A 25557-nucleotide genomic window follows, 5' to 3' on the forward strand; every position below is an offset into this window, starting at 1 on the left:
AGTTTCTTTTGCTGTGCAGAAGCTCTTTAGTTTAATTAGATCCCATTCGTCTATTTTGGCTTTTGTTGCCATTGCTTTTGGTGTTTTAGACATGAAGTCCTTGCCCATGTCTATGTCCTGAATGGTATTGCCTAGGTTTTCTTCTAGGGGTTTTATGGTTTTAGGTCTAACATTTAAGTCTTTAATCCATCTTGAATTAATTTTTGTATAAGGGGTAAGGAAGGGATCCAGGTTCAGCTTTCTACATATGGCTAGCCAGTTTTCCCAGCACCATTTATTAAATAGGGAATCCTTTCCCTATTTCTCGTTTTTGTCAGATTTGTCAAAGATCAGATAGTTGTAGATGTGTGGCATTATTTCTGAGGGCTCTGTTCTGTTCCATTGGTCTATATCTCTGTTTTGGTACCAGAACCATGCTGTTTTGGTTACTGTGGCCTTGTAGTATAGTTTGAAGTCAGGTAGGGTGATGCCTCCAGCTTTGTTCTTTTGGCTTAGGATTGACTTGGCGATGCGGGCTCTTTTTTGGTTCCATATGAACTTTAAAGTAGTTTTTTCCAATTCTGTGAAGAAAGTCATTGGTAGCTTGATGGGGATGGCATTGAATCTATAAATTACCGTGGGCAGTATGGCCATTTTCACGATATTGATTCTTCCTACCCATGAGCATGGAATGTTCTTCCATTTGCTTGTATCCTCTTTTATTTCATTGAGCAGTGGTTTGTAGTTCTCCTTGAAGAGGTCCTTCACATCCCTTGTAAGTTGGATTCTTAGGTATTTTATTTTCTTTGAAGCAATTGTGAATGGGAGTTCACTCATGATTTGGCTTTCTGTTTGTCTGTATTGGTGTATAAGAATGCCTGTGACTTTTGCACATTGATTTTGTATCCTGAGACCTTGCTGAAGTTGCTTATCAGCTTAAGGAGATTTTGGGCTGAGACGATGGGGTTTTCTAGATATACAATCATGTCATCTGCAAACAGGGACAATTTCACCTCCTGTTTTCCTAATTGAATACCCTTTATTTCCTTCTCCTGCCTGATTGCCCTGGCCAGAACTTCCAACACTATGTTGAATAGGAGTGGTGAGAGAGGGCATCCCTGTCTTGTGCCAGTTTTCAAAGGGAATGCTTCCAGTTTTTGCCCATTCAGTATGATATTGGCTGTGGGTTTGTCATAGATAGCTCTTATTATTTTGAGATATGTCCCATCAGTACCTAATTTATTGAGCATTTTTAGCATGAAGTGCTGTAGAATTTTGTCTAAGGCCTTTTCTGCATCTATTGAGATGATCATGTGGTTTTTGTCATTGATTCTGTTTATATGCTGGATTACATTTACTGATTTGCGTATGTTGAACCAGCCTTGCATCCCAGGGATGAAGCCCACTTGATCATGGTGGATAAGCTTTTTGATGTGCTGCTGGATTTGGTTTGCCAGTATTTTATTGAGGATTTTTGCATTGATGTTCATCAGGGATATTGGTCTAAAATTCTCTTTTTTTGTTGTGTCTCTGCCAGGCTTTGGCATCAGGATGATGCTGGCCTCATAAAATGTGTTAGGGAGGATTCCCTCTTTTTCTATTGATTGGAATAGTTTCAGAAGGTATGGTACCAGCTCCTCCTTGTACCTCTAGTAGAAATCGTCTGTGAATCCATCTGGTCTTGGACTTTTTTTGGTTGGTAAGCTATTAATTGTTGCCCCAATTTCAGAGTCTGTTATGGGTCTATTCAGAGATTCAACTTCTTCCTGGTTTAGTCTTTGGAGGGTGTATTTGTCCAGGAATTTATCTATTTCTTCTGGATTTTCTAGTTTATTTGCGTAGAGGTGTTTATAGTATTCTCTGATGGTAGTTTGTATTTCTGTGCGATCGGTGGTGATATCCCCTTTATCATTTTTTACTGTGTCTATTTGATTCTTCTCTCTTTTCTTCTTTATTAGTCTTGCTAGTGGTCTATCAATTTTGTTGATCTTTTCAAAAAACCAGCTCCTGGATTCACTGATTTTTTGAAAGGTTTTTTCTGTCTCTATTTCCTTCAGTTCTGCTCTGATCTTAGTTATTTCTTGCCTTCTGCTAGCTTTTGAATGTGTTTGCTCTTGCTTCTCTAGTTCTTTTAACTGTGATGTTAGGGTGTCAATTTGAGATCTTTCCTGCTTTCTCTTGTGGGCATTTAGTGCTGTAAATTTTCCTCTACACCCTGCTTTGAATGTGTCCCAGAGATTCTGGTATGTTGTCTTTGTTCTCGTTCGTTTCAAAGAACATCTTTATTTCTGCCTTCATTTCATTATGTACCCAGTAGTCATTCAGGAGCAGGTTGTTCAGTTTCCATGTAGTTGAGTGGTTTTGAGTTTCCATTTCCTGGGCGTCTGTGATGCTAGTGTTAGTCAGTTTTGTTGTAAGTGTTAGAAAGATGACATATAGAACTAGGAAGCTGATTAGGAAGATGATTATAATGGTGTGATCATGGAAGGCGATTAGCTCTTCTATTATAGGGTATGTGGCATCCTGAAGGCCTAGTTGGGCTGCGTGTGCCGCTATGATATACGAGGCTTAACCTGTAACGTAACTTTGACAAAGTTATGAAATAATTTTTCTAATATCTTGTTGAAAAAGTCATAGAGGTTATGAGGTTGGCTTGAAACCAGTTTTATGGGGTTCGATTCCTTCCTTTTCCGTCTAGGTTTTATGTAGACTGGTTCTTCAAATATATGGTAGGGTGGAGGGCAGCCACATAACCAGTCTAAGTTAGTGGAAGGTTATTCAATTATTAGAACTTTCCGTTTTGAAGCGAAGGCCTCTCAGGTTATGAAAATGATTAATATTACTGCTGTTAGGGAGATGAATGAGCCTACAGATGATAAAATATTTCATGTGGTATATGCCTCGGGGTAGTTGGAATAACGTTGGGGTATTCCAGATAGGCCAAGAAAGTGCCGTGGGAAGAAGGTTAGATTTATTCCTACGAATATGTTTCTTAATCCTGAGTTCTAGTTTGATTGCACTGTGGTCTGAGAGACAGTTTGTTATAATTTCTGTTCTTTTATATTTGCTCAGGATTGCTTTACTTCCAACTATGTGGTCAGTTTTGGAATAGGTATCTTGTGGTGCTGAAAAGAATGTATATTCTGTTGATTTGGGGTGGAAAGTTCTGTAGATGTCTATTAGGTCCACTTGGTGCAGAGCTGAGTTCAATTCCTGGATATCCTTGTTAACTTTCTGTCTCGTTGATCTGTCTAATGTTGATAGTGTGGTGTTAAAGTCTACCATTATTATTGTGTGGGAGTCTAAGTCTCTTTCTAGGTCTCTAAGGACTTGCTTTATGAATGTGGGTGCTCCTGTATTGGGTGCATATATGTTCAGGATAGTTAGCTCTTCTTGTTGAATTGATCCCTTTACCATTATGTAATGGCCTTCTTTGTCTCTTTTGATCTTTGTTGGTTTAAAGTCTGTTTTATCAGAGACTAGGATTGTAACCCCTTCCCTTTTTTGTTTTCCATTTGCTTGGTAGATCTTCCTCCATCCCTTTATTTTGAGCCTATGTGTGTCTCTGCATGTGAGATGGGTTTCCTGAATACAGCACACTGATGGGTCTTGACTCTTTATCCAATTTGCCAGTCTGTGTCTTTTAATTGGAGCATTTAGCCCACTTACATTTAAGGTTAATATTGTTATGTGTGAATTTGATCCTGTCATTATGATGTTAGCTGGTTATTTTGCTCATTAGTTGATGCAGTTTCTTCCTAGCCTCAATGGTCTTTACACTTTGGGATGTTTTTGCAGTGGCTGGTACCGGTTGTTCCTTTCCATGTTTAGTGCTTCCTTCAGGAGCTCTTTTAGGGCAGGCCTGGTGGTGACAAAATCTCTCAGCATTTGCTTATCTGTAAAGTATTTTATCTCTCCTTCACTTATGAAGCTTAGTTTGGCTGGATATGAAATTCTGGGTTGAAAATTCTTTTAAGAATGTTGAATATCGGCCCCCACTCTCTTCTGGCTTGTAGAGTTTCTGCCAAGAGATGAGCTGTTAGTCTGATGGGCTTCCCTGTGTGGGTAACCTGACTTTTCTCTCTGGCTGCCCTTAACATTTTTTCCTTCATTTCAACTTTGGTGAATCTGACAATTATGTGTCTTGGAGTTGCTCTTCTTGAGGAGTATCTTTGTGGTGTTCTCTGTATTTCCTGAATCTGAATGTTGGCTTGCCTTGCTAGATTGGGGAAGTTCTCCTGGATAATATCCTGCGGAGTGTTTTCCAACTTGGTTCCATTCTCCCCATCAGTTTCAGGTACACCAATCAGATGTAGATCTGGTCTTTTCATGTAGTCCCATATTTCTTGGAGGCTTTGTTCCTTTCTTTTTATTCTTTTTTCTCTAAAGTTCTCTTCTCACTTCATTTCATTCATTTGATCTTCCATCACTGATACCCTTTCTTCCAGTTGATCCAATCGTCTACTGAGGCTTGTGCATTCGTCACGTAGTTCTTGTGCCATGATTTTCAGCTCCATCAGGTCCTTTAAGGACTTCTCTGCATCCGTTATTCTAGTTAGCCATTTGTCTAATCTTTTTCCAAGGTTTTTAACTTCTTTGCCATGGGTTTGAACTTCCTCCTTTAGCTCGGAGTAGTTTGGTCGTCTGAAGCCTTCCTCTCTCAACTCGTCAAAGTCATTCTCCGTCCAGCTTTGTTCCATTGTCGGTGAGGAGCTGCGTTCCTTTGGAGGAGGAGAGGCACTCTGATTTTCAGAATTTTCAGCTTTTCTGCTCTGTTTTTTTCCCCATCTTTGTGGTTTTATCTACCTTTGGCCTTTGATGATGTTGACGTACAGATGGGGTTTTGGTGTGGATGTCCTTTCTCTTTGTTAGTTTTCCTTGTAACAGTCAGGACCCTCAGCTGCAGGTCTGTTGAAGTTTGCTGGAGGTCCACTCCAGACCCTGTTTGCCTGGGTATCACCAGCGGAGGCTGTAGAACGGCGGATATTGGTGAACAGCAAATGTTGCTGCCTGATCGTTCCTCTGGAAGTTTCGTCTCAGAGGAGTACCCGGCCATGTGAGGTGTCAGTCTGCCCCTACTTGGGGGTATCTCCTGTTAGGCTACTCGGGGGTCAGGGACCCACTTGAGGAGGCAGTCTGTCCATTCTCAGATCTCAAGCTGCATGCTGGGAGAACCACTACTCTCTTCAAAGCTGTCAGACAGGGACATTTACGTCTACAGAGGTTTCTGCTGCCTTTTGTTTGGCTATGCCCTGCCCCCAGAGGTGGAGTCTACAGAGGCAGGCAGGCCTCCTTGAGCTGCGGTGGACTCCACCCAGTTCGAGCTTCCTGGCCACTTTGTTTACCTACTCAAGCCTCGGCAATGGTGGGCGCCCCTCCCCCAGCCTCGCTGCCACCTTGCAGTTTGATCTCAGACTGCTGTGCTGGCAATGAGCGAGGCTCCGTGGGCGTAGGACCCTTCGTGGCAGGCGCGGGATACCGTCTTCTGGTGTTTCTTTTACTAAGACCGTTGGAAAAGCACAGTATTAGGGTGGGAGTGACCCGATTTTCCAGGTGCCATCTGTCACCGCTTCCCTTGGCTAGGAAAGGGAATTCCCTGACCCCTTGCACTTCCCGGGTGAGGCGATGCCTCGCCCTGCTTCGACTCACACTCCATGCTCTGCACCCAGTGTCCTGCACCCACTGTCCAGCACTCCCCAGTGAGATGAACCCAGTACCTCAGTTGGAAATGCAGAAATCATTCGTCTTCTGTGTCGCTCATGCTAGAAGCTGTAGACTGGAGCTATTTGGCCATCTTGGCTCCACCCTCTGCATGTCCAGTTTTATGGTCAATTTTGATAAAAATTTCATATGCACTTGAAAACAAAGTATATTATGTAATTGTTGGGTGCAGTGTTCTAGATATGTATTAATCATTTTTTAAATCTTCTGCATCTCTGTTGGGTGGGGTTTTTTTGTCTGTTTTTTTCATCAATTGCTAAGGAATAAGTTTTATAATCTCCAACTATAAGTGTGAATTTGTCTATTCCTCATTTTAATCCTGTCCATTTTTCATTTATATACTTTGAGATTATATTACTAGATGAGTACTAATTTATGATTGTTTGAACTTCCTAAAGGATTAACATTTTATTATTTTAATATGTCCCTCCCTATATCTGGTAATACATTGTACCTTGAAGACTGTTTTGTCTGATATTAAAATAGTTAAAGCCAACTTATTTTTAGTTGGTGTTTGTGTGGTTTACCTTATTTACATATTTCAACTTTCATCTTTCTGTGTCCTAATATCTATGGGATGTCTCTTATAAGTAAGATATAGCTAAATTTTGTTTTGATGACCAGTCTGACAGTCTTAGTATTTTTATTTGATTCTTGGGCCTTGCCCCCAGATATTCTGACTCAGAGTTATGATTGGTGCCCAAGCATCTGCATTTTAAGAAGCATCTTGATGATTCTCTTATAAGTGAATAATGCCTTGAGAAATATTGGGTAAGGTGTGGAATCAGATTGCCAAGTGGATATCAAAGTGTTTAATGACAGGACTTATAGAGCAGAGGGATAAGACTAAGAATGAGATGCTAATAGGAAGCTAGTACATATTAACGATAAGACAAGGAGGGAGGGGAGTATAGCTGATGCTCCAGAGCATCCAAAGAAGACAGATTTCTAATATAAGGGTAGAGGAATAATGCACTAGAAGTAGCTTTGGAGAGTAAGCAAGGCATTTCCTATTTTCTGAACTCCAAGGTAATTAGAATATTGAAAAGTGAACACCATCTATCTGAGAGGACATAAGGAGAAGTTGTGTTTTCAAGGTAGAGGCAGAGATTTGTTAATAGAATGAGATTGAGGATAAGGTATAATGGAATTTTGTAACCGTGGAGTAAGATTCCAGGAGAAAAGTGGAAATATTTGGAGAAGGAAACAATTAGGGGTTTAATGATGGGTAGAGGAAGCAAAAGCAGTCTGGGAATAAGAATATGAGAGACCAATTAAGGACCCAATATGTATAGTAACAGAGGATAACTGGGATATAAATGTCTTGAGTGTAGCTGGTGGCAAAGCTTCCAAAAGAAACTTTATCTCAGCAATCCCCTGTATATGAGAGTGGAGACTTGATTTTGTCTGCAAGGAATGCTTTTGTGCAAAGTCCCAGAGAGCAGGCCAACATGAGATTACTAGTTAGTTCTCAAGACACTAACCAAGTTTTAGAAGTAACAGCAGTAATTCCCTTTAGAAACTTCTGCTTTAGGGCCAGGTGCAGTGGGTCACGCCTGTAATTCCAGCACATTGGGAGGCCAAGGTTGGTGGATCACGTGAGGTCAGGAGTTCGAGACCAGCCTGGTCAACATGGTGAAACCCCGTCTCTACTAAAAATACAAAAATTAGCTGGGCGTGGTGGCACACACCTGTAATCCTAGCTACTCGGGAGGCTGAGGCAGGAGAATCGCTTGAACCCGGGAGGCAGAGGTTGCAGTGAGCCAAGATCAGGCCACTGCACTCCAGCCTGGGCAACAGAGTGAGATGCTGTCTCAAAAACAAAACAAAACAAAAAGACAAATGTCATATAATTACGTTACTGGGTTTACTGGAATGACTGTGGCACTAATTGATTCCTTTAAAGACAGTCTTACCTGAATTGTATTATTGTGGAAGAATGGGACATGGGCTGAAAATGACTTGCTTTACTGTTCATTGTATCTTAAGCCAGTTGACTTCTTGTTTTTTATTTGTTTGTTCGTTTTGAGATGGAGTTTTGTTCTTGTTGCCCAGGCCAGAGTGCAATGGCGCAATTTCGGCTCACTACAACCTCCACCTCCCGGGTTCAAGCGATTCTCCTGCCTCAGCCTCCTGAGTAGCTGGGATTACAGGCACCCACCACCACGTCTGGCTAAATTTTTTTGTATTTTGAATAGAGACTGGGTTTTACAATGTTGGCCAGGCTGGTCTCAAACTCCTGACCTCAGGTGATCCACCCGCCTAGGCCTCCCAACGTGCTGGGATTACAGGAGTGAGCCACCATGCCTGGCCATGTCTTCCATTTTTGAGAAGAATGCATTGCGTGAATGACAACATAAGTAAAAGGCATTTTTAAATGATAACCTTAAGTTGTCATAGACATGTAAATCACTGTGACTGTTGTTATAACAAAGTGAACAGTTCTTTTCTATAGAAAGAATAACTAAACCTTATAAAGCCTTTACCTAAATAACTTGGGAGAACACTGTTACCTGTAGCAGCTTTTATATTGCAGTTATAGTTTTTGTTTTAGTGAAACCTGTGAGAAGGAATCTCCAGAATTAGTGTAGATTGATGAATACACACTTTTCAAAACTCTTAGAAACAGTTGCCTCTTTTTTTTTTAATTTTATTATTATTATACTTTAAGTTTTAGGGTACATGTGCACAATGTGTAGGTTTGTTACATATGTATACATGTGCCATGTTAGTGTGCTGCACCCAACAGTTGCCTCTTTTACTTCAAATCTATTAAGAGCCAACCAAAAATAGAGATGATAGCAGTGATGATGTAATTGTTTAATCTTAAGTACCAGGTGAAGCTAATGAGTTTAATGTATGTACTCAGTAATTATTAACATTTTGGATTTACTATTTAGTACAGAGGTGTTCATAACTGAACTGAAGAGAAAAGGAAGAAAAGTTTAGTTTTCTGGTATTCTTCATTCATTCCTGTCTTTAACTTCACTGCCCCAAGTCTAATGGGAGTAAATATAAATACATGGCTACTCTTAATTATGAAAACAAGACTTAACGAATTTAGAATTTAGTCTTTTCACAAATTATAAATAAGGAAATTGATTTGTCATTTCTAGTTCACTTTAATGGTAATTTAACTCTCTAATTTACACATTGCATACAATCAACATTTATTGAATTCCTCTTTGGACAGCATAACAACGTACAGACAATGGGGAGAAATTAAAGGAATAGTCTCTGTCTTCACTAAGCTTAAGAGGTGGGACACTTTTTCTTGCCTACTTTGGCTAGGCATCCATTTACATACTAATTCATTTAATTCTCACAACAACCCTATGACGCAGGTACTATTAGTGCCCCTATTCATTCAACATAGAAGCAGTTGAAGCACAGAGGCACTACATGACTTGTCCTGGATCATATAGTTAGTAAGTTGTGGAATTGGGATTCAAACCCTGGCAGTCTGCTTCAAGAACCTGTGCTCCTGATCACTACTCTGTACTGCCTCTTGTTCCAGAACAGTATTAAGAAAAAAAAAATTCTGATACTGTTCAATATAGTAGCCAATAGCCTCATGTGGCAGTTTAAATTTAAATTTAAATTGACTAAAATTAAAAATCTACCTCCTCAGTTAAACAAGCCACATTTCAATTGCTAAGTAGTCACATGTTGCTAATGGTTACTGTATTGGACATTTCGTTCTTTCTTTTTTTATTTTTTATCATTATTATTATTTTGAAACAGAGTCTCGTTGTTGCCCAGGCTGGAGTGCAGTGGCACCATATCAGCTCACTGCAACCTCTGCCTCCCAGGCTCAAGAGATTCTTGTGCCTCAGCCTCCCAAGTAGCTGAGATTACAGGTGCGTGTCACCATGCCTGGCTAATTTTTGTATTTTTAGTAGAGACAGGGTTTTGCCATGTTGGCCAGGCTGGGCTCAAACTCCTGGCCTCAAGTGATCTGCCTGCCTCAGACTCCCAATGTGCTGGGATTATAGGTGTGAGCCACCACACCCGGCCTGTATTGGACATTTCTATGGCTGTAGAAAATTCCATGGGACAGCACTGATATAGAAAATAAGTGTTATAGTAGTTCAAGAAAGTAAGTGTAAAATTATCCTAGGCACTAATGATTGAATGGGTTGCTTAAGTAAGTGGCTAGATGGACTGTCTCCAAGAAGAGGGCCATATTATAGGTGAAAAAGAAGGAAACAATAGTAAGTTCAGTTCCGGACATGGTGAAAGGAGGTATCTGTGAGCTAGCCACCTGGAGCTGTCCTGGAAATGAAATGCTGAAGCTCAAAAGACAATTCTGAGTTGGAATCATATTTATAGAAATAATCCTGAACCACTAGAACTGATGTAATTTCTAAAAGAGAAAATTTAGAAAAAGGTGGGGAGAACCTTGGGGTATATTTAGAGAGTTGATGGGAAAAGAGGGGTCAGAGAAAGACTGATTAAAGAAGTAAGAGGATAGCCAAAATGAACTACAAGAGCAAAGAGAGATGAGAATTTCATGAAAGAGGGATTGATTTTTAGTATGAAACAGTAGCAACATGAAGACTGAGACAGGAAAAAAATACTGGATATGGTGATGATAAAGTCTCTGCTGACCTTTGAAAGTGCAATGGAATATTTGTGGCAGAAACCAAATGATGTGACTGGCAGAGAGGAAATAGAGACAGTGGTTTAACTCAATTTTTCACAAAGTTTAGATGTTAAATAAAAGAGCGAATGGGTACAGAATGGAGGGGAAAGTGAAGGGCTTTTTTTTAATTAGAAAAAAATAAGCTTGACTGAAGGCAAAAGAGCATTAACAGGAAGGGAAGAGACAGCAGTACACTTTACACTATTCATTTGTTCATTTGTTCCTTCAATACATATGTTACACACCTCCTTGGTATCAGACACTGTGCAAGGAACTGGAAGTATAGCAGTGAATGAGATAAATTAATTTCTGCTCCTGTGGTATATTCTCCTAGTATCTCTTTTTCACCCTTCTCTCTTTGTTAGCAACTCCCTCCTAAGACCTCCTACCTCCCTTCCTTCTTTAATAATGATTCTGCAGGTACAAATACTAAACCAAACTTATTAGCATCTACAGTATCTACTGTTCTTTCTTGATGTGTATCATTTTTTTTTCTAAATGTGTGTCTGCATTTTAAAAGTTACAAACAATGGGCCAGGCGCAGTGGCTCACGCCTGTAATCCCAGCACTTTGGGAGGCCAAAGCAGGCGGATCACAAGGTCAGGAGTTTGAGACCAGCCTGGCCAATATGGTGAAACCCCATTTCTACTAAAAAATACAAAAATTAGCCAGACATGGTGACATGTGCCTGTAATCCCAGCCACTTGGGAGGCTGAGGCAGGAGAATCGCTGAACCCAGGGAGGCGGAGGTTGCAGTGAGCTGAAATCATGCCACTGCACTCCAGCCTGGGTGACAGAGTGAGACTCTGTCTCAAAAAAAAAAAAAAAAAAAAGTTACAGACAATGAATGAACTCTTCAAATGAAACAAAACCTTATGTATATAGGTCTTGATTTTGTTTTCAAGAAAGTCAAAAGCTGAATAAATGAGAAGATCCAAAGTGGCAGCATCGTTGAGGAGTATTGTTCCTTTTTCCATTTAATGATCAGCTGTACTGTTGCTTCCTGTTAAGAAAATCCTTTATTGTATAGCTGTAAGGTCTGTAATGACTTTAAGTATCAGATCCTTGATCACCTGCTTTAAATATAAAACACACTTCTTATAGTTTGGCATTACCTCCCATCATGTTGGGCTCTCGGTATAGCACCAAAGTACTACTTACTGTGTCAAGAGCAATACTTGTTATAATGTCAAGCTTTCCCTTGGAAATTACTCACACATGTGAAAGATGGACCATCATAACTACAAGCTGTAAGCTACTGATTTAAAATTGTTGGGATTCATTCCATGTGAATTGAGTTAAACTTAGCCAGTATTAAGTTGGAAAGGAAAGAGGACACCTTATCTTCTGATTTTAAAAGGAAACAGGAAAGGATTTGACTAGGAAAGGTAATTTGTGGTAGAGAAAAGTTTAGATGAGTGAGTCAGTCTGGCTTGGGGGTATGCATAGCCTGAAAGGTGCTGGCTAACAGGTTTGGTACAATGCAAGGCTAAGAGGGTATGCTACCTAGAAATTTATATTGGATGATGGCTATTCTCAGAGGAGTTATAGTCCTCTAGAGGAGGCAACATTAGGTACTTGAAATAATTTAGAGAAAAAAATGGTGTACTGCAGTGGTTGTCAAACTTAATCATGTATCAGAATCACCTAGGGAACTTTAAAAAAAAAAACACAGACTTTTGAGCCCCATCCCAGAAGCTTCAAGGACAGTCCAGGAATCTGTATTTTTTAACAAACTTCCTATTGGCTTCAATTTTGTTTGCTCTCGGAACTGTACTGGAGAAACAATGGAATTCGGTAAATAATAAACTGAATGTAATAAAAACCCGGAGGATGAGTTATCCTAAATTTATTCATGTATTTAATAAACATGTCTAAGCATCTAATATATGCTAGATATTATGCTATTTTCTAGGGCTAAAGGATGAATAATACATGGTCCCTGCCCTTACACTCAGAGTCTAGAAGAAGAGATATCAGTAGATAAATAAGACAGTGTGCTTAGTGAAATGATAGAGGTGTGTAGGATGCTATGGAAGCAAATAGGAGGAGTACCAAACCTGCTGTGGTTGATGTGGGCCCAGAAGGAAGGTAGGATCAGAAAGACTTAACTGAAGTGGCTGAGCTTTTCATAAAAGATAACTTACTCCTTATAAGACCTCTTACTGCTTTTTCTCGTTGTTTTGCTTAGAAATCTTGCTAAAACGTATGTTTTTTCTGCTTGGTTTAAATTTTTTATTGCTAACTTGGCATGATCACATATTATAAGTTATTTTTGCCACATAACAAAATAGTGATGCCTTCTATTGTAGTATACAGAATTAATTTCTATTATCCAAAATGGTCCTCAACTGCTGTGACTGTGCTATTCTCATTTTTCTGTCATACTGTCTTTGATGTCAGTCTGATAATTGTCTTCTTAACGTCAATGTGGCTGTTTATAGAGTAGCATATTTATTTAAATTTTTCCTTGGCCAAAAGGATTTGGACAAAAAAATTGTGAATAAGTAAAAGTGTAAAGCATTAAGTTGAATGTAGTATGTGAGTTTTAGTGCATTTTATCACATCTGTTTTAACTACTGAGCTATCTTGTTTTTTTAATTATTATGTCAAAGCCAGTAGATACTTTAGAAATCACATAATACAATTCTTTCATTTTATAGGCAAAGAAACTGAGGCTCCAAGATACCAGGGACAATCAATGGCAATCAAGGAGTAGAATGTAGGCCTTCTGATACCATAATAGTCCCATTCTATAAAAGCAGCAGTTCTTAACAAGGGGATTACAGCAGAATCATTTGGAGAATTGTTCAAAATACACATGCCTAGTATTTAATCCCAAAGGTCCTGATTCAGTAAGACTGGCATGTATATTTCTTAAAAAAAATTAATTCTTGGAAGATGCCAATGTATACTCATGAACCAGCATACTTTAATCTGCTTGCCATATATCATAATTTGTTTCTGAATAGTTATACAGTACAGGCAATAAATGCCTATAGAGCCTAGACGTGAGAAAAAGAGAGTCTTTGGAGATAACTGTGAGTGAGAAAGTCATTGGAGGGTTTTGAGCAAAAGAGCATATGATATAACTTGCATTTTTAAAGGATCACTCTAGCTACTGTATGGAAAACAAACAGGGAGGTTGGGGGATGCCTCTAATAGGGAGATAAGTTAGAGACCATTATATCAATTCAGGCAAGGAGATAGAGACTTTGACCTGGGTGGTAATAGTGGAGATAGGGAGAAATGAACAGATTTTTGACATATTTTTTTAAAGTCGAAGCAGCAGAACTTGTTGACAAATGCAATAATGCAATATGAAAGGAGTCAAGGATCAGTCTTAAGTTTTTGGCCCAAGTAACTGGAAGAATAAAATTGCCTTTTAGATGAAATTGCCACAAGAGCGAGTATTGATAGAAAAGAAGAGACTGAAGAACTAAACCTTGAGACACGTTAGCAATTAGAAATCAGAGAGATAAGAAGGACCCAAATGGAAGCTGAAAAGCACTAGCCAATGAGATAGGAAGAAAACTAGAAGAGTGTGATATCCCAGAAGCCAGGTGAAAAAATATTGCAAGACACAAGAAGTGACTAGGTGGATCAAATGGTGGAGTAAAATGAAAACTGTTAATTGACCATTGGAGTTAGCAATGTGGAGGTCATTGGTGACCTTGACAAGGAATAGTTCATTGGGGTCATTAGGGCATAAGTTCTATAGAAATGAGTTCAAAAGAGAATGTGAAGAAAAGGATTACCACTAAGAATAGACAACTCTTTGGAGGACTTTTGCTGTGAAAAGGAAAAGGAAAGTGGCATGGTAGCTGGAAGAGGACTTGAGGTCAAGAGAAGAATTTTTTTTTAGATGAGGAAAATTATGCCATGTTTGTATGCTGAGAATTGAATTGTGTGGTGAGGATTATCCAGCTGAGAAGGAAAATTTGATGGTATAAGGGAGAGAGGGGAGAACTGGTAGAATTACATCTTTAAGCAAGAACGTGGGGATGGGATCTCATGCACAGAAGGAGGATTTAGCCTTAGGGACATAGGCAGCCTAAGAAAACAGCAAGAAGGAAAGCAGATTATGTGGGCACAGATGGAGGGAGGCGGATAAATACAGGAAGAACAGGTTGTAGAAGTTCCTTTCTAATTGCTCCTGCACTAGGAAGCAAAGTTAGTTGTAATTGAGGATGAGGAAGAGATATTAGAAGTTTATAAAGAGGAAAAACTATGAAATAGTTATCTGGAAGAGGAAAATGGTAAATTAACTGTGGAATTGATTAAAGGACAGCTCCAAAGGTACACTTAAATTTAGAAAGAATCCATCATCTTGAATGCGTATTTTTCTGAGCTCCACATTCGGTTGCTGGGTTGTAGACATGAAAGAGGGTAAAAGGTGGATATAACCAAGAGTGGAATTTTGTCAGATGAATACGATGTGAGAGAGGGGCAAAGGAGTGACTGTAATGATGGATCATGGAATTTATGCTTCGTTAGGAGGGAGGTGAGGCTTCGGAAGTGGAACAGAGAGCTGTGAAAGACGTTAAGATCAATTAACTATAAGGTCCTCTGGAGTAAAAATTATTAAAGTATTAAAGAGAGTAAGCTTAAAAGATAAGAGGTAGCGATCAGAAAGTCAGAGTAAGATGCTGAAATGCTTTAAACTGGAATAAGGGTACTTACTGGTTTGTTTAGTGGCTATATTAATTATTTTAATTGATTGATTTGTTAGGTTCATGATTACAAAGAAGGAACCCCAGAAGAGAAGACCTACTACATAGAATTATGGGATGTTGGAGGCTCTGTGGGCAGTGCCAGCAGCGTGAAAAGCACAAGAGCAGTATTCTACAACTCTGTAAATGGTAAAGCATTTTTTAATTTCTATCTTATATTAATGGTCTAAGAGTATAGATCATCTGATATGGAATGCCATAGCATGCCAGACTCATCTTAATTTGAGAAAGATACAATGTACTCAGAACCCTTGATTTAAATCTGCATAGTACGTTCCAGTTTGCGTTTCTACATTGTAACCATCCAATTCAGAACATTAAACATGTGCTTTGTCTTAAGTGTTTATATTATTGTCATAAACTAAATATTGAGAAATAAAATCATATTTTTGGTACTTGACATAAAACATGGAACTTAAAATGTTGTCCTCTGGGGGTGCTATCTCTCCAGTGAGTTGAGTAAGTACAGTAGGACCATAGGAGTCCCATAGTCTTGAGCCAGATAACACAGAGATAGAGGGATTTCTTTCATCTGCCCCTTAGAAAGAGCCCTAAGGCTGTTTCTCAGCTAGTTATAAAGAGCTGCTTAAGGGGGTCTTTATGGGTGCAGAAATTTTATCCAGTTACAGATATTCAAATACCTGGAGCAGACTTCCAGATGGAGGTGTGTAATATAGGACATAATTTCCTTTCGTAGAGTACCTACTCTGTTTCAAGAGACTAAACTGCTTATACCTGTGATTTGCCAATAGAGTTTCTTTCTTAGTCTTTTTAAAAATTCATTTTTAAAACCTGTTTTTACTGTGAAACATAATTTCAACTTCTGTTTGATTAATATAACAAAGGATTTGGTATTTCCCTCCTGGTAAATGCATAGCCATTAATAGACCTCATTCATGCTGTGCTTAGATTTCACTCAATATTAGGTAAGCATTGCATTTATTCAGTATGTTCATTCCTTATATTCCTCTTCTGATGTCTTCCCAGATGATGAGGTGTTGTAGATTCTACAAAAAGATGTAGAGAAGGTTCTTTTCATTGGATACATGTTATAGAATACAGAATGAGATGTGTCAGTTCAGAACTATATCCTATTTAGCTCAGAATTCTATCTGAAAATGTCACAGTCTTAGTAAAGAAACAAAGCATTCATAAATGAGACAAAATACAGTTATAAGATGACCTTAATATATGCCATCATCATGCAAAAAAGTATATACAATGGTATATATTAATAGAATGCATATAAATAAGAAAAACAATAATAAGACTAAATACAGTGTGAGGTGACCTCTTAGAGAAGGAAGTGAAACCTAGTTTAGACTTATACTAGAGTGATCAACTTGTATCAGTAAAATTACTTGTCAAAGTAAGATATCTATCTGATCTGGCACAGAGAATTCTGAATATATAACACCTTTGATATTTAGGTATTTTTGAGACAGAGGTACAATACAAATTATAAATAAATAATAGAGATAAATACCACTCAAATCCTAGAAGCTATGGAATTCTGAGTTGTAAACTTGTAAGTGCTGAAGAAGAAATCCATCTAATCCATATTTGTTTATCTTTTCTGTACCTACTATTCATTAGTGATTTGTCTCCTTTAATATTATTGAAAGAATTGCATATATCCTATGTTGATTTTCCAGATAAGACTGAGATATATTTCCATTTCTTAAAAGTAAAAAAAAAAAAAAAATCTGCATTTATTGAAAAACCTATTTCTGTGTTCTTTCACCTTAGCTCTGGAACATTCTTCCTGGTAGAAGCACTCAAAGTTCTTTATTCCATCTACTATCCTTAGTTTCCTAAGAAACTGAACATAAGGATCACTCTATCCAAATGCACAGTCCATATTCTTAGCAATAACTTTCTTCCCTTAATACCCTACATTCTTCCCTCTCTGATAACCTAGGCTGGTAATCCTTCAGAAGGAAATAATGAAGTGTCTTTACTTCTCTCCCTTAAGATTAAGATATATTATCATTTGTTATCACCCTGACTCCTTTCATCTCGGCCCCACCTTGATTCTTCTAGCACATGTTCTACAAAGCAAGAACTCTCAGCCCAAATGAAAGAGAAAGAATAGGGGAAAAGGGTACTCAAATGCCCTTAAAAGCTCAAAAGTCTTACCTAAAGATCCTCAATGAAGTCTTCCCTGTCCATCTAATAGTCAACTTAGGCCTTTGTAATCCTTTCACTCCCCCGTCCAAAATTCTCACCCATAGTTTTGCCATATTTATAACCTGGGGAAAAGGAAAGGGAGAAAATATATGCCAGTTGTTTGCCCTAAAATGAGATTTTATTCTGCTTACCACCAGTCTTTACTGTCAGATTACCTGAGTGCAAATTCTGAGTAACATGTGCCCAAGGACAAGTTACTCCACTTCTCTGAACTTTAGTTTTCTCTTGTGTATAAAGATATAATTCTTACTTCATAGTACTGTTCTGAAAATTAGATAACACATGTAAAGCACAATATTTAGTACGTAAGTACTGAATAAATATTAGCTGTAGTCTTTAATGGTAGTTCTTTATTCCTTTTTTTAAATCTATGCCACTGATGCTGATTAAAACCTCTCATTGAGGAAGGAAGAGTGGGTACAACTGGATATTAGGGCAAGTGTCAGATCTCTATTAGTTTCAGACACCAGAAGAGATGCAGGTTTGTCTAAGCTGGCTGGAACAAGTCAGCTATAGCTTGTACAAGCCCTTTAGTTACGCAGATGGCTATAAAAACTGTAGAAGCCAGCTAATTCTACCTCTTCTGCTTTTCTTTTTCAAATGGACACATACCACCTCTTGAAGATGAAGGAATCATTGGTTTCATGTCCTGTTCACAATGTGGGTAATACAGAAAAGGGTTGGGAGTTTGAAACCTGTAGTGTTTTGACCATAAGATGATATCCTAAATTCTAGTGGGCATCAAAGTTTTTCCTCTTTTGTCTATATCTTGCTGTAATAATTGATTCCCTGATTTACCTTTCTATCTGGATTTTAATTGATTCTCTTCAGTTGTATTTTATTGTATTTCTGGGCCCTGTTACATTTTGTTATTTTTCTCAATCTATCAAAATCCGTGCATGTACTTTCTACTATCCATACTTCTTTACTATTTAATGTCTCACCCACTCTCTTGTAGTGGCATATTTCTTTTGCTCTAATAACTAAATCTCCTACGGGTAGGAAGCTTACATAACTAATCATTATTCAAAGAACTAGAAAATTAGACATTTGAGTAGGTTAGCCTCAGGTGATCTACAGGACACTATTTTGTCAGCTAAAGAATAGCAATTGTATCAAATCAGTACTATTTTAGTAGATTTTCATTACTTAATATTATTTTTAGTGAGTATAAGTAATGTATGTATGTACTGGTATCTATGGCAGTACTATGTACAGTGAAGAAACAACGTAACTTTTTGAATGAATAATTTCATATGTACTTGAAGTAGTTTTGATTCTCTTGATTAATGAAGTGGTTCTACAAGTAGGAACAGGCATGGAGTAGACACTCAGGAAGTGTTGAATAAAGTAAAGATCTGCTAAAAGTTTAACGGGATTTCGTCAGCCCTTGTAAAATAAAGAGTTATAAAAGTGACAGAGAAAGGTTTATGGCTATTTATAAACATTTGTAGAGGAAATTTTAAAATAATTGTATCTGAGTTGTTAGTCATACTAGAATGCTAGATTCATTAAGCAACCTAATGCTTCTGTTTACTAAGCTTCATCTGGCCAATTGTGAAATGAAGAGGAACTGTTAAGGGATTAACATTTTTTTCTCTGATTATTTTAGGTATTATTTTCGTACACGACTTAACAAATAAGAAGTCCTCCCAAAACTTGCGTCGTTGGTCACTGGAAGCTCTCAACAGGGATTTGGTGCCAACTGGAGTCTTGGTGACAAATGGGTAAGCCCAGAATTATTTCACGATTGGTTTGAAAGGTTGTAGCAACCATAGGAATGTACTTCCCTGGATAACACTTTGTAAGGTGTTTGATTTGCAAAGATTTTTCTTTCAGTTTATAGATTATCTTTTCCTTTTAACAGTATCTTTCACAAAGCAATAGTTTTCATTTTGATGAAGTCTGATTACTCTTCTTTTCTTCTATGGATTGTGCTTTTGATATCATGTCTTAGAACTCTTTGCCTAATTCTAGATGATGCAGGTTTTCTCTTATGTTTTCCTCTACAGATTTTATGGTTTTACATTTTTATAGTAAAACATTTATATAAAACATTTCAAGTTTTATAGGTTTACATTTAGATTTATGATCTAAGTTAGTTTTGTACGAGATGGGAGGTTTTGGTTGAGGTTAATGTTTGCATATGAATTTCTAATTATTCCAGCACCGTTTATTGAAAAGATATCCTTTCTCCATTGAATTACTTTTGCTCCTTTGCCAAAAATCAGTTGACCATATTAGTATGAGTCAATTTCTGGACTCTAGTTCTGTTCCATTGATCTATGTGTCTGTCCCTTCACCAGTACTACGCTGTCTTGATTATAGTCTTAAAATTGAGCAGTATGATTCCTTCTACTTTATTCTTTTTCATAATTGTTTAGCTATTATAGTTTATTTGTTTTTCCATAAATTTTGAGAATCAGCTTGTCTATATTGACAAAAATTTTGGTTGGATTTTTATTAGAATTGCATTAAACCTATTGATCACACGGGAGAGAATTAACATCTTTATTCTGTTACATCTTCCAGTTCATGAACACAATATATCTCTAAATTTATTTAGGTCTTCTTTTATTTCTCTTAGCAGCATTTTGTAGTTTTCTGCATACATCTCCTGTGCATGTTTTATTAGATTTATACCAAAATATTTAATATTTTTGAAGCTATTATAAATTGTTTTTTTGTTTTGTTTTGTTTTGAGACTGAGCCTTGCTCTGTTGCCAGGCTGGAGTGCAGTAGCACGATATCAGTTCACTGCAACCTCTGTCTCCTAGGTTCAAGCAATTATTGTGCCTCAGCCTCCCAAGTAGCTGGGATACCTGGCTGATTTTTGTATTTTTGGCAGAGACAGGGTTTCACCATCTTGGCCAGGCTGATCTTGAACTCCTGACCTCAGGTGATCCACCTGCCTTGGCCTGCCAAAGTGCTGGGTTACAAGTGTGAGCCACCATACCTGGCCATAAATGGTATATTTAAACTTCAGTTTCAAATTGTCCATTGCTAGTATAAAAAAATAGAATTGATTCTGAGTGCTGACCTGTATCCTGTGACCAGAGTTTTTTAGTATAATCCTTAGGATGCTCTACATAGACAGGTTTATTTCTTCCTTTTCAATCTGTGTGCGTGTTGTCTTATTTCTTGCCTTTTCGCACTGGCAGCAACTTCCAGAAGGGTACTAATTAGGAGTGATAAGAGTGAATATCTATGTCTTACTTCCAATCTTAGGGGGAAAGCATTCATTTCACTATTAAGTATGATGTCAGCTTTAGGTTTTTTTTGTTGACATCATTTATCAGGTTGAGAACATTTCTTTCTATCCCTAATTTGCTGATAGTTTTATTAATATCATGAACAGATACTGAATTCTGTCAAAAGCCTTTTCTGCATCAATTGATATGGACATGTGGCTGCTTCTTTAGGCTGTCAGTATGGTGGATTACATTCACTGATTTTCAATATTGGTGGATTACATTCACTGATTTTCAAATATTGAACCAGCCTTCCATTCCTTGGTCATGATGTATTATTCATTTTATGTGTTGCTGGATTTGATTTGCTAATATTTTCTTGAGGATTTTTATCCATGTTCATGACAGGCATTGGTGTGTAGTTTTCTGTTCTCATAATGTCTTTGACTGGTTTTGGTGTGAGGATAATGTTGGCTTCATAGAATTAATTGGAAGTATTCCTTCCTCTTCTACTTTTTGGAAGAAATTGAGTATATTTGGTGTTATTTCTTCTTTGAAGGTTTGGTAGAATTTACCAAGAGACCATCTGGGCCTGGAGGTTTCTTATTTGAAAGGTTTTTAACCACAAAGTCAACTTCTTTAGTAATTAGGATTGTTCAAGTTATTTATTTCATCTTGGATGAGTTTTTGTAGTTTGTGATTTTCGAGGAATTCATCTATTTCATTAAATTTTTGAATTTATATCAATAGAGTTGTTTATAGTATCTGTTTATTGTCCTTTTGATAGTTGCACAGTTTGTAGTGATATGACCTTTTTCATTCTGATTTTTGTATTTTATATCTTCTCTTTTTTCTTGTCAGACTTGTAGAGGTTTATCAATTGTATTGATTTTTTTTCTAAAGAAGCAACTTTTGGTTTCATTGATTTTTCTCTATTGTTTTTCCATATACAGTTTAATTGATTTCTGCTCATTTCTTTCCTTCTGCTTGCTTTTGGTTTATTTTGTTCTTTCTTTATAGCTTCTTAGATTACTGACTGGATACCTTGCATTTTTGCTAATACAAGTATTTTAATGCTATAAATTTCCCTCTAAACACTGCTTTAGCTGCATCCTGCAAATGTTTAAATGTATTACTTTTATTTTCATTTAGTTCAAAATATGTTCTAATACTCCTTGAGATTTTCCCATAGGCTGTTTAGAAATGTGTTGTTTAGTTTCCATGTATTTAGAGGCTTTCCAGTTATTCTTTGCTATTGACTTCTAGCTTAATTTTATTACGATCTAAGAGCATACTTTATATGATTTCACTTATTTTATATTTGTGCAACACCCAGTATGTGACCTGGGTGTTGTTATCTCTGTTGTTTCAGTTTTCAGTGTCTTTGGTACACTAAGTAGGATCAAATCCATGTATGCACAGCTTTGACAATGAGCTCAAGCATTCATGAACTACTTCATGGGGTTGCTTTCTCACACTTCACCCTCTCTACAGTCTCTGCCATACTTTGTGATTTGCTGAGGCTCCCTTTTTCGGTCCCCAGGCCAAATTTTCTCATGCACTTGCACAACTGCACCTATGTCCAGGGCCAAGTGGTAGAAGGACAAAGAATAAAAGCAATGGGAGTTTGCCCCACTGTCTTGAGATACAGTTCTATCAATCAGAAAAATTTCCCTTCCGGGCCTGGTGCAGTGGCTCACACCTGTAATCTCAGCACTTTGGGAGGCCGAGGCGGGCGGATCACGAGGTCAGGAGATCGAGACCATCCTGGCTAACACGGTGAAACCCTGTCTCTACTAAAAATACAAAAAATTAGCCAGGTGTGGTAGCAGGCGCCTGTAGTCCCAGCTACTTGGGAGGCTGAGGCAGGAGAATGGCATGAACCTGGGAGGCGGAGCTTGCAGTGAGCTGAGATTGCGCCACTGCACCCCAGCCTGGGCGACAGATCGAGACTCCATCTCAAAAAAAAAAGAAAAGAAAAGAAAAATTTCCTTTCCTCTGTATTTGTAAGCAGGGGTTCCCAACCCCTGGTCCATGGCCTGTTAGGAACCAGGCCACACAGTGGGAGGTGAGTGGCAGGTGAGTTAGCATTACCATCTGAGCTCCACCTCCTGTCAGATCAGCAGAGGCATTAGATTCTCATAGGAGCGTGAATCCTATTGTGAACTGTGCATGTGAGGGATCTAGGTTGCAGGCTTCTTATGAAAATCTAACTAATGCCTGATGATCTGAGGTGGAACAGCTTCTCCTGAAACCATCCCCCAAACACCTGTCCATGGAAAAATTGTCTGCCATGAAACCAGTCTCTGGTACCAAAAAGGTTGGGGACTGTTGTTTTTGAGCATTCCGCTTGTGTTATAGCCTTTGCCACAACCATCATGAAATTGCTCAGAGGCTGGCTTACGACAGAAGGAAAAATACTGTATTTCTACACTATCTCCAAGTATTCGGAAGTCCCCTTTCTTGTTTAATGAGCCAGAACTATAGGCCTTCTTCTGGAGTATTCTGTTCACACTTTCGGATTTTAAGCTTAGTTGCATTCAGACAAGGGGATATGGAAGGGAACTGCTAATTCAATGGTTCTTCTCATTGCAGTCTTCCTCAATATGCTCACTATTAATTTTTCAGAGTCCTCAAATAGCCACTTCATGCATCCTGTCCAGGTTTTATAGTTGCATTCACTGGGAAAGACAGGATAGAGTTTGCTTATTCTGTCTTAACCTAGAACAGAACCCCATTTTCTATCTTTTGATTGAAGCAAATCTTTCAAAGACTTTGTTTTCTGTGTGGAAGTCTAATTGTTTTGTGAAACCTAAATGTAGTATAAGTTTGAGCATATATATATGTAGATTCCAGCAAGACCTAATAAAGAATAAGCACAACTAATTTAAAACCTATATTTCAAAGCCTCGTTGATATTTGTTTCCTATCTCAATTCCTTTCATCACTGATGTCTTCATTAACCTAGCTTGTTCTCTATTTTCTACTAAAATTTCTACTTAAGAAACTTATCCTTAAATTTAGGATTAGGAGACAGCATATTCATATCAGAAAGAAATCTGCATTTGTGTAAGGGAATTCAGTAAAAATTCTACATCCATTTGCATTTTGACACTACAGTTTCATTTTGATCCTATAGATAAACCTGCAAATGTATAAAACAACCTTAATACATTGGTGTGCTTTGTTGGTGCATTATTATATAGCATCAAAAGATTTGGAAACAACCCTAGTGTCCGAGCAATGAAAGATTCATTGAATAAATAATGGCATATCCACATACTGGAGTAGTATTCAACGTTTAAAAAATAATCAGGAAGATCTCTACGAACTAAAATAGAAAGATCTACAGAGGGTACATTATTAGGTTTAACAAATCAAAATGCAGAGAATATATATCGTATACCTCCTATTGTATAAGAAAGGAAAGAAATAAGAATATGTATTTATATTGGGATAAAGAATCAGTGAAAAGATAAATAAGAAACTAATAAAAATGGTAACCTATAGGGGACCAGGGGAAATGAGTGGATGGGTACAGTGGTAGGAGCAAGACTGCTTAGCATGTATCTTTTATATCAGTTTGAGTTTTTAGCCATATTTAAACAATTTAGGTAAATTTTATATTATGTGGTTTTTACCACAATACCATTTTTTTAACTTTTTATTATAGAAAATTTTAAATATATGTAAATACAAAGAATGGAAAATGAACTCCCATATACCTGTTGCCTAGTTTCAACAATTATCAACATATAGCCAGTCTTGTTTCATCCATATCTCTACCCACTTTTTATCTTCTCCCACTCTCAGCTGGATTATTTTGAACCAAATGTTAAAACATCATATCATTCCATCCATATATACTTTAAAACATAAGGGCTTTTTTTAACATGATACCATATAATTATCACAGCTAAAACTTTAATAATAATTCTTTAATAACCAAATATTATTTTAATTTCCCCAATTGTCTCATAAATGTTATAGTTGATTTTTTCGAAACAGTATCTAAATAAGGTCCACTGGTTGTATTTGGTTTCTTAAGTGTCTTTTAATCTTAGGTTCTTCCTTCTTGGTTGTTTTTTTTTCCAACCTCCTAGCAGTTTATTTGTAGAAGAAGATGGCTGTTTGTCTTGTACAGTTTCCTATATTCTGGATTTACTGATTGTCTCCCTGTATTGTCTTTTAAACTTGCTTCTCTGAATTCTAAGTCTTCTCTAAAGTGATAATTAAATATAGTGGTCTGAAAGATCCAAGTTTTTTTGTCTTTATTTTTCCACCCAGTATTATGCATATAATATGATACCTGGCTGTGTGTCTCTTTGTGATGTTAAGGAACTATCAGCCTTATCCATCCATGATAAAGTTCTGCAGAAGTTTACCAAAGAAGATTTCAAGATTAAATTTTAAATTGGATGCTGCCAGATTTTATGAAAAAGATAAAAGGAAAGCTAAAAAGAGAAATAAGAGAGCAAACTATATATGTATGCTTTATATGTGTCAATGTGCAAGGAATTGTGCAAGACTGAGAGATGTATGTACATCAAAGATGATATTTGATAGAAGATATGCAAAAATTTGTATGTGAGACAGAAGGAAACAGTCCTAAAGGAAAGACCCTCTCAAAACTTTATTCCCTAACAAAGCGAATTGCAGCTTTGAACCATGTCTCTTTAATTAGGGTTGCTGTTGGTATGAATAATCAAAAGTCTTGATCATGCTATTATTGGCTTTGATGCAATAAATAGAATGGTAATATTTTTGTGAGATGGGAGGTTATATAGTTAAAACACTTGTGTTCCGAGGCTGAACAGTTTGCTGAGGCTCTGTAAGATTATTGTGAAGGGCATAAATATTTAGTAACTTTGCCCCCTACCCCAATTTAGAATTTCTGTAAGAGAAAGAAAAGTAGTGTTAAAGGAAGAAAAAAAGCTATGCTCAACTGGGTTGTAGTGATTGGATTATGCAATACTGATTTGCTGTCATAAATTGTGCACAACCAGATTTTGTTGACTGTTGTAAATTGAGCTTATAACGTGTCAGAAATCCAGATCTGTTTTATTTCTAATATGTGAGTAGAATTTAAATTAATTCA

General features: G+C 37.4%; 1 protein-coding gene across 1 annotated transcript in view; it reads left to right on the forward strand.

The window, feature by feature from the left end:
- The window catches only part of RABL3 (RAB, member of RAS oncogene family like 3), a 49868-nt gene that overhangs the window by 14040 nt on the left and 10271 nt on the right, over positions 1-25557 (forward strand). Inside the window, exons 2-3 of the mRNA XM_058438153.1 lie at positions 15078-15207; positions 18881-18995. Coding sequence (XP_058294136.1) covers positions 15078-15207; positions 18881-18995 — 245 coding nt within the window. The remainder of the gene's footprint in view (positions 1-15077; positions 15208-18880; positions 18996-25557) is intronic.

The sequence above is a fragment of the Hylobates moloch genome, unplaced genomic scaffold (genome assembly GCF_009828535.3).
Source record: "Hylobates moloch isolate HMO894 unplaced genomic scaffold, HMol_V3 SCAFFOLD_4, whole genome shotgun sequence".
Classification (NCBI taxonomy): Eukaryota; Metazoa; Chordata; class Mammalia; order Primates; family Hylobatidae; genus Hylobates; species Hylobates moloch.